Below are 15,369 nucleotides of genomic sequence, written 5' to 3' on the forward strand. Positions count from 1 at the left end.
GTGTGGTCCACATTATAATGGCAGTGGATAAAGATAGAAGAATAGCGATGCCGATTCTCTGCATTGAGTAATTATATTTTTACACTGTCAAAAACATAATATTGGCATCGTTGTGGACCTAGAAAAGGATAGTACCACCGGCTTTGCCGAATGATATACAAGGATAGCAAAACCAAAGTTGATCAAATACTGTCATTATAACGTGGACCTCACTATAGTAGGGTTGCAGAGGCGTGAGGAGGAAGTGAATAGATAGCGCATGCGCTATATATTATGTTTCATTCGTGCTAACAAATAGGGCAGTCAACCTTGTCATCTTCACTCTCTATTGAAATTCACCAAGGTGGATAAAGCATTGAAATTCACCTAATAAAGTCAGCAACTGGTGTTGCTATCCTTGTCTGTCATTAGACACAGCAGATAGCTCTATCCTTTTCCACTCCAGCACTGTTGCCAAATCGTTTTTAATTGACTTTTAAGAAACATAGTATTCACTAGCTTATCATAGCCCATTTATGAATTTCTAGGTTTTAAACTTTCAACTTGATTTTTCTAGGGTTTAAACTTTCAACTTGATTTTTCTCGATTTCCTCTCATCGTTTTTCCCCCCGACCCTTCATATAATTTCTATTATGTTTTTTTTGTCATTTTCGGACATTTCATTATTTAGAAAAAAATTGGAAAGAATAGTTTTGGGCTATGCCTGTTGTTCTATCCCGATCATATTCATATGATTTGTATATTATATCAACGAATAAATAAATAAACTACCAAAAAATTTCATCTCAACTATGAAAATTTATTATAAAATCGTGAGAAATATATTCATTCTATATTCTCATGATTAATTATACATTTTCATACCAAGATTGGATATTATTTTGTACATTATCTTCAAGTGAATAGATTACCTACTGTGCGGAAAAAGATAGATTTATCAGCTTAGTCCAATGACAGTCAGGGATAGCAAAATCGAATCTAGGCTATATCTTGAAATTTTACATAAGAAAATGAGAGACAAGTAAAAGTATTATAAGGAAACCCCCCATAGAAGACTACAGGTCTGTGTGTGGGATGGAGTTCAATATGATATTTATATAATAAGAGCGCTCAACTTATATACACCCTGATTCAAAAAGAATAGGTACCACAACTTTGAAAATCTGTATTAAATAAATGAAACATAATAGAAACTTGGATGGTAAATCAAAATTATTATTATTACATTCCTTAATCACAACATCAAATTAATGATTGGGAGAGAATCAACAGGATAAACCCAAAACTGTTCCTCTCTCTAATTTTGATAAAAATAGTCCAAATGAGGTTATGAAAACACTTTTATAAAGATCACAAAAATTTACAGTCCAAATATACATTATACTAAAAATTTTGTACCTCGGTTGATCAGAAAGATGAAACAAATTATTATTCCACTTGAAAATGCATTAATAAATTGAAAAATATTAAAAAACTTGATAAATTTGAAGCCAGAAAAATCACAAAAACATTCACTATCAGCATATGATCGTACATAATGAAGAGTATTAAAATACGTTTTTCTCCACTATATAAAACAAGTTCACATATGTTAAATGTGACCCCCTCCAGACACTCGAGTGATATCAATACGATACTCGAACTCGTTGCACACCCTCAGTAGCATATCGGGCGTAACAGTTTGTATAGCTGCTGTTATTTCTTGTTTGAGCTCCTCAATGTTAGCTGGTAGAGGAGGTCGATACACTTTAACGTACCCCCACAGAAAAAAATCGGAGGGGGTGAGCTCAGGGCTTCTTGGAGGCCAGTGATGAAGTGCTCTGTCTCGATCTGCTTAGCAGCCGATCCATTGCCTCGGATAGTTTTCATTCGAATAGGCACGGACAGATGAGTGCCAATGCGACTAAATGGGCCATATGAATAAAGTTGAGCATTTGCTTATACTTCTAAAATATGGAGCATTTGCTTTTTTTCTATGGATAAACGTGAGCAAAATCTTTTGCTCATGCTCATCAAAAAAATAGTTTGAGCTTTTGCTCAAAATTGTATGAATAAACTAGAGCATTTGCTCAACTTTTGAAGCAAATGCTTCAAAAAAGGTGAGTCTAGTCTAGAGCAGCTTATACCCTTTTGCTCATAGTAAAACGGCTCAACTAATTCGTATGAGGAAGAGGAAAATATACCAGATACGATCACAACCAATAGTTGAGAACTATAAAACTCTTTTTAGATTCAACCATGATACATATCACCATTATCCCTACAAAAGAATAAATACAAAAGATAGCTACCTACCTGTTATAAAGATAGCCATCACAAAATAGGAAATAGGTATTTAAGAAGATGAAAGTGTAGACGATTATAAGAAGGCTATTGATATTAAAAGAATATGCTGAAGATTATTATAGAGATGACATTTTTTCACGCTATTATTTCAAAATTCTAAAACTCTATTCATAAATAGAAAACAGAGCAGACGACGCAAACACAAGCGGTGCACCCTATTTGCATATTTAGCGCTTCCGTGAGCTATAAAACAAACTAAGGCTACAAAAGCGAATCAGCTGATGAAAAATCTCTAAAGTACGTGAGCATTTGCTCCAGAGTTCAGGAGCATAAGGTAAGAGTAAAAGGTAAAGCTTATTCATATAAAAATGAGCAATACTTTTGCTTCTACATTTTGCTCATGAGCAAAACCTTATGCTCCTTGCTCTTGCTCATGAGCATTTGCTCTGGTTTTATTCATATGGGCCAATAAGGAACTAAAAAAACTTCAGAGCTTCCTAAAATCGATGACTATCGATAAAATCGATAAAATCGATAGTGCTTTACTCTTCGTTTAATCTTTGCAGAGTTATCAATTTTGAAAGTTGTGGTATTCTTTTTGAATCACGGTGTACTTAACTATCCAAATCGACTTTGTGAAAATAATTAAGGACTGAGTGAACAAATATACAAGACAACTTATCTTATCAACTATAACTTATCAACTTCGGTGATGTTTAATTCATGGATTTCATAAAAAATGCAATCTCCCAGATTTGTTATTCAGGCTATGGATAGAGGTTGACCTAACAAATGTCGTGCTATAATAATGAGACGTTTCACTACAATACAGAGTGAGTAATTTACTGAAACATAAAATCTCACCTCCACTCTCAGATCGGAAAAATCACTCATCTTCAAATGCTTATAACTCAAGAATGGGGGTGAATTTTTCCAATGTGATGACATATTATTATTCCTCTCGTCAAGTACTATCATTTCTGATAGTTTGTGCAATTTTAATTTGTTACCATTTTTGCAAAAATCCTTGATGTTTATTCATGGATTTCATAAAAAATGCAAATCTCCCAGATTTGGTTGATATTCGGGCTATAGATAGAGGTTGACCTAACAAGTGTCGTGTCGTGCCATAATATGAGACGTTTCGCTTCAATACAGAGTGAGTTATTCACTGAAACAAAATCTCACCTCCACTCTCAGATCAGAAAAATCACTCATCTCCAAATGCTTATAACTCAAGAATCTATCTATCTATCTATCTATATATATATATATATATATTATATATATATATATATATATATATATATAAAAGCGAAATGGCACTCACTCACTGACTGACTGACTGACTCACTCACTCACTCACTCACTCGCATAACTAAAAATCTACCGGACCAAAAACGTTCAAATCTGGTAGGTATGTTCAGTTGGCCCTTTAGAGGCGTACTAAGAAATCTTTTGGCAATATTTTAACTCTAAGGGTTGTTTTTAAGGGTTTAAAGTTCGTCTTTTAGCATGTATATTCTTCTTCTCCCAATCTCTTAATTATAATTGAAATTTCCATATCATATGTTACTATAGAACTATAATCTAGATAGAGTACCTCTTCAAAACAGTTGTCAACTGGCAACTAAATTAATAATTTTGTCAGGTTAGCATTAAGTTGAGTTGAATTTGTGAGGTTGGCACCAAGTTGAAGATTTAAATGCATTTATCGCGGAAAAATTGATTGGGCACTGCTTCTTCTATCCTGGGAATATTATATTACTAGCCGTCAGGCTCGCTTCGCTCGCCATATCCGTTTGGCCAGCCGTTTAGTCTGGACCCCCGACTGGATTGTCCTAACATATGATAAAAATGCCCAAATGAAAAATGCAGGCGAGCGAAGCGAGCCTGCTGATCTCATTCTTGGACGATCCAGTCGGGGGTCCAGAGGGCGGAGCCCCCTGGCTAGACGGATATGGCGAGCGAAGCGAGCCTGACGGCTAGTATATAATTATATAAAAGCGAAATGGCACTCACTCGCTGAACTAAAAATCTACTGGACCAGAAACGTTCAAATTTGGTAGGTATGTTCAATTGGCCCTTTAGAGGCGCACTAAGAACGGATTTGGAAAAGTTTCCAAAGATACGCCCAAAATCTGCGTTTTTCCAGCGTTTTCTCAGCTTTATCGAGAACAAATGAACAGAAAATGTTCAAATTTAGTACAGAAGCTCAGCTAGGGTGTAATGATGTTGTGTTGGAAGGAATTTACAATAACGTCAAAGATACGCCCAAAATTAGCGTTTTCTCAGCTTTATCGAGCACAAATGAACAGAAAATGTTCAAATTTAGTACAGAAGCTCAGCTAGGGTGTAATAATGTTGTGTTAGAAGGAATTTGAAATAACGCCAAAGATACGCCCAAAATTAGCGTTTTCTCAGTTCTTTCATCAAGTATCTTTGGCGTTATTCCAAATTCCTTTAGACAGAAAATGTTCAAATTTGGTACAGAGGTTTAGCTAGGGTCTAAAACTTTTGTGATGAGGTGGCCTTAATATCTCATCAAAGATACGCCCAAAATCAACGTTTTTCTCAGCTTTTCTGCGTTTTCTCAGTACTTTGAGTTTCTGAGTAGGTTTTTGATTTTGTATTGAATTTTTTTAAATAAGTGCAATATTTCTAAAGTTTTTAATTTATTGTGATACATTCTGTGATTCATTTGGAGTAAAAAATCAACCTTCAAAATTCAAAATTTTAAATCATCATTCCTGGACCGAAAATCAAGTAACGAAGCAGTGTGTGATTACATAACCTTATCTTTTGGACAACTTCAACATTTTATCAAAATTTTTGGAGAGAAATAGTACAGGCTCAGCCTAGTTTTTCCTCCAATGTCATAATTATTGTATTATGATTATAGTATTTTATACAATAAATGAATGAATGAATGAATGAATGAATGATGGAATGAAGCATGTTCAAATGAAAAATGCAAGCGAGCGAAGCAAGCCCGCTGATCTCATTTTTGGACGATCCAGTCGTAGCCTGGCTAGACGAATATGGCGAGCGAAGCGAGCCTGACGCCTAGTAGGATATAAAATCAACAAATAGAACTTTTCTTATACAGCACAATTTTATTGAGAAATAAAAATGTCAACATTAAGGTACGCCACATACAAAGCTGATGCAATATTTACAGAGACAATACAAGAAGCTCTATCATCATCTAAATACCAAAGACATAAATCCTATACCTAACGTGATGCAGTCTTCATTTTAAGTTAATAATTAACAACTGTTTTCAACTAGACAAAGAAGTAATACAACAATATTATATGAAACTATACAACAACGACATAAAAGAAGTAAAATATAATATTCAAAAAGTTTTTAAAAATCAGGTAATTAAAATTAGCAGAAGCTGCCCTATTAGCGAAAAATACATGATTCAAAAAAATATGACCTTCATCTCTACATTATTTTTCATGGAGGTTGCAGTTCTTCACAAAGACTGGTTTTAATATTATTTGAAAGAATAATCAATTTCACAAAATTGCATGTCTTTATTTATACTTATATCATAAAGTTAAATTTTATCATTTTTAAACTTGATTACGTAGGGGGAATTTCTCAAATTTATCCATTTTAGCCCATACTCATATTAAATTGTAAATGGACAGTCAATTTTGTACATTTCCAATGTTTTCTGTTCAAAATCAAGGATTACATTTTCCAATTTTGCAAAATAACAGTTGAAATCCGAGGTTTATTTCGTGAAAACTGAAGATTTCTAAGTTTTCAGTGCCAAGTAAAATATTAGCATCAAGAGGCACATTATTTGAATAGGAAACATTGATCTTATAATTCTGACACTTTCAAGTGAATACCACTAAGAAATCTTCAATCTACAGCAAGTTCTTCGGATGACGAAACATTAAAACATTAAAATTATGTTCCTCCACTTCTCAATTATCAAATAATTAAAATACAACGATTTAGTTACACAAATAAGATAATTCAATAAAATTATTTATGTCTCAATTTATAAAACCATAAATTTTCTGAGTCAAATGTCAAAGTTTGCACTATATTTGAAGAAATCCTGTTCACAAGAAATGTTCAGAACCCTTATTAGAAGAGAAATTCACTACTAGAAATATTATAGAATTTTTATTACAATATTTATAAGTGATTATTGAGAACCTTCTTAGCCAAGCACGCTTTTAAACCAATCAGAACAATGCTGACAAACTTCTATTGGTTGCTAGTCGACCAAAGCTCACGTGGCCAAGAAGATTCTTGAGAATAGGTTATAAAGACTGCCCAGATAGTTCCTTAGTATTTCTAGTAGTGATTACTGGAATTTTCATCTCGTTAAAAGTGAATCTACACCGATGAAATAGAAAACTTCCAACTGTGTAAATATTTCTATCATTATTACACCGTTACAAGTCAGATTTTTCTCTAGAAGTTATAATACACTAGACAATGTTTCAATTTTCAACTTTAACTGGAAAATTAGATCTGAACAATATTTTTTGAATTGGACGTAACCATAATGAAAGGCATAGTCAAATGAATATCTTGAAATCATCACTTCCACTCTATTTAAATGATGGTGTAACAACCGAATCCAGTATCTCAATTTTTCAATGGCTGTGGTTGTGAGAAATTCTGGTAGTTTCTTTTAAAATCGTAATCTACTACAACATTACCTCCAATACAAGACAGATACACAGAAATTAGGCTATACTTGAGTTAAATGATGGTGTAACAACCAAATCCAGTATCTCGATTTTTCAATGACTGTGGTTGTGAGAAATTCTGGTAGTTTCTTTTAAAATCGTAATCTACTACAACATTACCTCCAATACAAGACAGATACACAGAAATTAGGCTATAATTAAGTTCTAAAGGTCGTCATACACCCAGTAATTGTAGCCATGTAGCTAGGACCACGGTATATAGAAGAAGACGGTAGGTGTCACGCGCATGTTTGTGCTAAATTTCCGGTGTAGCTGACGTCATTTTATATCCAATCATCTGTTTTTTAACGAATAGGTTTCACAAATTGCCAGTAGGTGTCGAAAACCTCGGTTGGTGGCGATGACGCAATCTAGCTGGCTGGCCACTGCGCACACATTTCATGTCTCCTACCGTTTTCATCTAAATACCGTGGCTAGGACGACGTAACCGTTCTATCTCCCAATGTTAAATGCTACGCTACGCTGGTGTGAACGGGACAGATTGCGTAGCATTTGTTTAAATTTGAGAGATAGGACAATCAAGGAATACGAAATTGTATTCCTAGCTAAACTTAGCTGGGTGTACAATGACCTTTACAGAGACGATAGAAAACAATTATGAAAAATGATCTATATAAACATATTTCTCACAGAGACGTTAACTATTAATTTTATGTATAAAAAAATACGTTAACAATTATAAATTGAAATGGCATTTCAAGTTACAGTATAGTAATACCATAGAGAAACAATAGTGTGAGTAGATATCCCATGGTATAGGACATTTATGTCGCAACTTTTACTGTTATCTCAAGCCGATTACTGTCGATTATTGCCAATTTTTACTGTTTTGTTGGGATGATAGTGTATGAACGGCACAATTTGAGAGACTACCAGCGTCACACAGCTGCATAGGAAAGAACTATGTGAACTATCGGCTTGGGAGTAAAAGTTGCGACATAAACGCCCTATACCATGGGATATCTACTTATGCTATCGTTTCTCTATGGTAATGCGTTAACGATTTTTCATTCGCAATAGAAACACATGTTGCTTGTACTACAATTTATTACAATAGAATAATAATTTTATTCTTGTAAGGCCACTTTTTACGAGTAACCTATAAACTATGTCTAATGAGAGTGAAATTCGGTGAGAATAACATTTCAAATGGAAGCAATTGTGAATATATTCTAACAGGCTGGAATCAAACGTTAATACTTGGAACTCGATGAAATTTATTACATTAGAATACGGATTTTAATGGCATCTAATTGTTTTCATGATATTTCATGGAGTCTCTAAGGAAATTTTCTTACAATCCTACGTATTCCCAAAGAAAACTCACACATTTCCATATAATTTCATGGATTCTCATAGAAAACTTACTCATGGATTTCCAAATAAAACTCAAGTTCTAACGTCTCAGTACCCAACACACGAAGTTTCCGGGAAGACGAAGTTAGCTGACTAGGCACATTTTATTAACACCAAAGAGTTAGTACTGTACGACCAAATGTACAACCAGAGTACTAATTTGAAGCGCCGCCATTGAGGAGCCTTAGCAATTTGCAAAACGGAACCACTGAATCACTCTATAATCACCTTCAAACGAAGCTCTTTCAAGCTGGATTCGCACTTAACTGTGAACATATGAATTCTAATCGGATCAGCCAGACTAAGGCCCGGTTGCACAAAAGCCGGTTGAATTTTAACCGTGATTAATTCCACGAGAATCAAACAGAAAAGCCGTCTTATCAAAAAGCTGATTGGTTTTCCTGGAAAATAACAACGTTGAAATTATTCCTGGAAACTAATAAGCTTTTTGGTAAAACAGCTTCTCTGATTGGTTCTCGTGGAATTAATCACGGTTAAAATTTAACCAGCTTTTGTGCAACGGTACAAATTGGGTATGAATACTGAATAGTACTATTAGATTTTATGGGAATTATTTATTTACACTTTCACTGTTGTATGCGAATTCAGCTTAATTTATCTTAAATCTATTGATTCCATCTTAGATGTCCGGTTTCACTAAGCTTGATGAAGGCTTTTCAATACAGAGTTATCATAAAAGAATGGTGCGGTTTCGAACATGGTTTAAAGAAAAACCAAATTACTTACAGTTGATGTTGTTTATTCATCTAATTTGTCGTCTCAGGCAGTTTTTTTACATCATTGATAAATTTAAATATGTGCGCCTTTAGTCGTTCGACAAAATATCCAAACGATAATCAATTTCTCTCCAAACATTCGCTAGCATTTCATTGGCTATGGTTGTCATTGCTTCATTAATCCTGTTTTTAAGTGGTTCAGGTAGATTTTTTCTTGTAAATTTACATCAAAAACATTGTTATTCACAAGAAATCGCGAACTGAACCACTTTAAAACAGGATTAAGAGCCAATGACAACCATAATCGAGAAATGTTATCGAATGTTAAGAGAGAAATTTATTATCGTTTGGACATTTGTCGAGCGACTAAGGGGCACTTATTGAAAGTTATTAATCATGTAAAAAACTGTTTCAGACGACAAATTAGGTGAATAAAAAACATTAACTGTGAGTAATTTGGTTTTTCTTTAAAAAATGTTCGAAACCGCACCATTCTTTTATGATAACCCTGTATGGTACGCTTTAGAACGAGTGCACTGGAACATATGATTTCTATGGCGATTGTTACCGACGTTAATTGCAATGCTCACTTGTAAAATAATTATTGTAATTGTAAATCTCACCCGGCTCTACCATGTTCAAATGTCTTGACCCAACTTCCTGAAACCGGAAATCAGTGCTAAGTAAGAAACTTCTCAGGAGATTGGCTTCAAACAGTCGTATTGGTTAAATAGGAAGAATTGATATAATTTTAAACAAATACTAAGTTCCGGTTGCGCAACAGCAGGTTAAATTTTAACCGTGATTAATTCCACGAGAACCAATCAGAGAAGCCGTCTTATCAAAAAGGCCTTCTCTGATTGGTTCTTGTTCTTGGTTCTTAAATTTTAACCGTGATTAATTCTACGAGAACCAATCAGAGAAGCCGTCTTATCAAAAAGGCCTTCTCTGATTGGTTCTTGTGGAATTAATCAAGGTTAAAATTTAACCGGCTGTTGTGCAACCGGCACTAAGGGTCAGTTTCCGAGCTCGGGATTTAGCTAAGTTCTAGACTTTAAACAGCTGGAGTCAGAAAATTGACTTTCCAAAACGGGGCGTAGTCGCAGCTTTTATAATAGTAGTCGCAGTTTTTATTTTCTCATTCCTAAAATTGAGGAGCTGGGTGCAAAAACGACCTCAGGCGGCTGAGGTCGTTTTTGCATCAAACGGTTCAAATCATTCTCCATCATTTCAAGCACATGCCATCAAAATCTCATCGCTGTACCTTGAAAACTGACCAAGTTATACGGAATTTTCTGTCAGAATGCTGGCAGACTCTTCATATAATCAGTGCTGAACGTCAAGTCGTTGACTCTGATGGCATCGCAGCACCATCGGACCTACGGTTTGCTAGGTTATGCTCCAGGTTATTATGAGTATCAATCTTAATAGTTGAATAGTTTATTATTCTAAACAATAGTTCAATATACGTATTGAATATATTTGAGAGACATGACTTTCTGCCTTGAAACTGTTGATGGATGCAAAAAAGACCTCAGTGGACTTATTTTCTATGATAAATATAAAAGTAGCCTGATAAAAAACTATTTATTCATCATTTCAGTAGCAAAATAAAGAGAAAATATTGAATTTTCATTGATATAAACACTTCTAGAGATTGGGTGTGATAATATTGAGAAAAAGTATGAGAAAATCTTTACATGCAATTTTCTCAAAACTACGTTTTGTGACTGAGGTCTTTTTTGCACCAAACTCCTCAATTGGAAACGTTTTTCCTTGACAAAATTAGATATTCCTAAATAATTCGAAATAGCTGAAACTTTACACTATTTTCTTTTATTCTATTCTGTGCTCAATTTTCTAGTTTTTCAAAATTCAATTCAAACGTGACTATGACAATGACTGCGACTAGGCCTCGTTTCGGAAAGACAATTTTCTGACTCCAGCTGTTTAAAGTCTAGAACTTAGCCAAATCTCGAGCTCGGAAACCGGCCCCAAGTGATAAGTGAATCCCTCTCATGGCGGATCTTCAATTTCTTACGTAGGATACTTCACATCAACATTTCCAACTCTTTGATAAGCATATTTTACTATACATTGAACAGTTAGCATTGATGTAATTTCATGAGGAATGATACAGTTTGAAGTGAATCTTCTCTACACCTAGCGCATAACAAGAAGGCCCCTGGTTTTCATTGTTGGCAATGGTTTTCTAATGGAAGCCAGGGGCCATCTCGTTATGCGCTAGGTGCAGAACAGATTCACTCCAAACTGTCAGCAAGCCCCATTAGAAACATCATAGCTTCCCATTCAAAACAATGCTGACAGTTTAGAATCTGTTCTGCACCTAGCGCATAACGAGATGGCCCCTGGATTCCATTAGAAAACCATTGCCAACAATGAAAACCAGGGGCCATCTCGTTATGCGCTAGGTGCAGAAAAGATTCACGTAAAACTGTCAGCAAGCCCCATTAAAAACATTATAGCTTCCCGTTCAAACAATGCTGACAGATAGAGGTGAATCTCGTCTTCTAGTTGTGATGGTTTAGCACTGTCAACGACTGACGACGACAACAGTCACACGTAATTTAATAATCGGTCACAGATTGTCGGCGAGATCAGTCTGTTTTGGTCTGCACTTTGTTTGCCTTCTGCAGCTGAGCGCGCTTCAGCTGGGCCATCAGCTGACTGGACTGCCATAACCAGCTGGCCTGCAACACAAATTTCAAAATCAGCTGATCGAATAATAAGTGACACATAACCTAGCTACATTTGGAGTACAGCTGTATAAATTAGAATTGGAACCGTTTTGGGCTTATAGGCCTGTGCTACTTTTCCGTAAGTTGTGTAATTCTGAATGATCGAATAAACTAGTAGTTCTGTGAACTGTAGACCTCGCGCAGTTATAAACCACAGTCTTCTCTAATACTGTCCACATCACAGTTAGAGTGATCTATTAGAGCAATCTATTAGAGCAAGTTGTAGAGATTATTTCAAAGAGTTAAAGATTCTCCCACTACCAGGTGTATATATTTTAGAGGCTCTTTGTTTTATTGATAGGAATAAAGATAGGTTCAATACAGGAGAGTTGTTCCACTCATACAATACCAGATATAGACAAAACCTCAGAGACGACATTCATCGAACTGGTATGTATGAGAGGAGGGTGAAGAGTGCAGGAATTCGGCTTTATAATTCATTGCCAACACGCATAAAAGCTCTTACAGGTGAAAAGTTCAGAATTAAGGTGAGGGAGGAGTTGTTGCAGGTTTGTCCTTATTCCAGTGAGGAATTCTTTTTGCATTATAGAATGCAAAGATTGACGACTTTAGATTATAATTGACAAATCCTTATACCCCTTTCATAGGTGGTCAGTGGGATGAAAAAAATGAAATGAAATGTCCATCAGAGTAAATTCTGTTCTGTCCTGTCGTGTCGGCGAGATATCGGTGTATAAACGAGTAATGGCTGTTTTGGGTTGTTGTATCGACAATGCTAATAATCTGATGTAAACAGCTACCTATGCTACTATCATCTAAAGCTTACCGAGTTGAAAGCAGAGAAAAGTCGGGAGAAAATACTATGCTACTTTAAGTTATCAATTGCATGCCTCACTGCATGCAATTAATAGTCCACACAACAGCTGTGTTTTCAATAAGTTACATTGAGATATTGAATTGCATGCGTCATTGCATATGTAATGTAGCCGATTATTTGACATGAATTTTCACAATCCGAGAGCATCCATTGTTTAAAAATTAAAAGTGTCGACGACGGTGAAAAATCATGACAAGTAAAAATGACTGAAAAATGTATGCCTCTTGGCAGTCGGTTACGAGGACGGGACCTGGAACTATCTACAGCAGATAATCGGGCCCGGCTCTACCCCTCTGTTCCGAGACATAATTTTCCTGGCGCCTCCACCATGTAATGGGGTAATTGATTAATGGTAATTGGGGTTATATTGAGTATGGTTTTGAGCTGGTATTATAGGGTTGTGAGAACAACCCTAGACATTATGGTAACAATTTATAATGGGGGAATCGCTTGGCTTGCGAGAGGTTAAATTGATCTAACTCTATAACTCATGAGAAAGGAACTATATTTAAAAAGAGTAAACAAATAAACAAATAATCGGCCACATTACACATATAATCCACTCGACAGCTGATTTATGATGAATAATATTCTATAGTCTGATTTTTACTCTAATATTGGCGTATGTAGGAGGCTCCTTTTCCTTTTAATATTATCATTGAAATTCAAAATTTCCAAAAAGCTTGTATATACGTCGACGCGCAATTTAAAAAGGAACATACCTCTCAAATTTCATCAAAATCTATTACCGCGTTTCGTCGTGAATGCGGAACATATAAACATAAAGAGAAATGCGAAACCATCGACTTGAATCTTAGACTTGAACTTCGCTCGGTCAATAAATAATATCAACCATACATTAATCTGAAACAAATAAAACTGCAAGCGAGGTGAAGAGCATCTATAGTGGGATCAACGTTATAATGACAGTATTTGATTAACTTTGATGTTGCTATCCTTGTCTATTATATAACAAAGCAGGTAATACTATCCTTTTCTAGCTTCACAACGATGCCAAATCTTTGAATTGAGGATTAATTGAGGCAGAGAATCGGCAACGCTGTTTTTCTATCTTTATCCACTGCCATTATAACGTGGATCTCACTATAGATAGAATACGGTAGAGGTCCATGTTATGATGGCAGTGGAGAAAGATAGGACAGCACCGATGGGTAGACCGATAAGGATAGGTTAAGATCTAAAGGGTTGAAGACACTTATAAAAAATCTGATGTGGTACACTCACACAACTTTCCTTGCTCATTGATCTATAAGCCTCATTAACGAGCATAATTTAGGGGAATAACATTATGCCGATTGGCGGCTAAATAATTAAAACTACGATCATACTATTGTTATTGTGTTCAGAGTACATTTTCCTTTGAATAGATTATGAAATTTGAGGATTTTTTAAAAGTTGTCAAAACAGCTGTTCTACAAATAAAATATCGACATGTGTTCTTTTGAATAAACTGCTCTACCTACCTCACGTATGAGAAGGAGGTTACAAAGTAAATTTCTCAAGGATTGGGTGGACCCCCTGTTAATTTCTCAGGGAGGAGACTCATGCCAGTTAATAGAGCTGATATATAACTATACAGGGTATGAATTAAAAAAAAATCGGTCAAGTCATTTTTGAGAAAATCGTGATAGAAATTTAACAAAATTCATTCTTCTCAGGAATATTACGGAGCTCCTGCAATTTTCCCAGAAATGAGACTCATGTCAGTTGATAAGGCTTATAAATAGCTATCCAGGGTATGAATGTGAAGAAAATCGTTAGAGCCGTTTTCGAGAAAACCGTGAAAAATATGTTTTTTTAGCCATTATCCACCATTTTTTCCGCCCTTTTGAATTGAATTTTATTGAATTTCTTATTGTCGGATCCTCATGGTATAAGGACCTTAAGTTTAAAATTTCAAGTCAATCGATTAATTAGGAATGGATTTATCGTGTTCACAGGACACACACACACAACACACACACACACACACACACACACACACAACACACACACAAAAATCATGTTTTGGACTCAGGGGACCTTGAAACGTATAGAAATTTAGAAATTGGGGTACCTTATTTTTTCGGAAATCAATACTTTCCTTACTATGGTATAGGGCAAGGAAGTAAATAGAGTAACACAATAAAGAAATAATCGTCTACATTACACATATAATCCACTCGACAGCTGATTTATGATGAATAATCGTATAGTTTGATTTTTACGGTAATATTGGCGTATGTAGGAGGCTCCTTTTCCTTTTAATATTATCATTGAAATTCAAAATTTCCAAAAACCTTGTATATACGTCGACGCGCAATTTAAAAAGCAACATACCTCTCAAATTTCATGAATATTACCGCGTTTCGTCGTGAATGCGGAACATATAAACATAAAGAGAAATGCAAAACCATCGACTTGAATCTTAGACCTCACTTCGCTCGGTCAATAAATAATATCAACCATACATTAATCTGAAACAAATAATACTGCAAGCGTGGTGAAAAGCATATATAGTGGGATCCACGTTATAATGACAGTATTTGATTAACTTTGATGTTGCTATCCTTGTCTATTATATGACAAAGCAGGTAATACTATCCTTTTCTAGCTTCACAACGATGCCAAATCTGTGAATTGGG

General features: G+C 35.2%; 1 protein-coding gene across 2 annotated transcripts in view; it reads right to left on the bottom strand.

Annotated features, from left to right (window-relative positions):
• Positions 1–11,108: 11,108 nt before the first annotated feature.
• The window catches only part of LOC111058331 (transmembrane protein 18), a 29,320-nt gene continuing 25,059 nt past the window's right edge, over positions 11,109–15,369 (bottom strand). For both annotated transcript variants that reach the window (XM_022345848.2, XM_039422623.1), the window contains exon 5: positions 11,109–11,838. In XM_022345848.2, the coding sequence (XP_022201540.2) occupies positions 11,746–11,838 (93 nt within the window). In that variant the 3' untranslated portion in view covers positions 11,109–11,745. The remainder of the gene's footprint in view (positions 11,839–15,369) is intronic.

Source organism: Nilaparvata lugens, chromosome 3 (genome assembly GCF_014356525.2).
Source record: "Nilaparvata lugens isolate BPH chromosome 3, ASM1435652v1, whole genome shotgun sequence".
Classification (NCBI taxonomy): domain Eukaryota; kingdom Metazoa; phylum Arthropoda; class Insecta; order Hemiptera; family Delphacidae; genus Nilaparvata; species Nilaparvata lugens.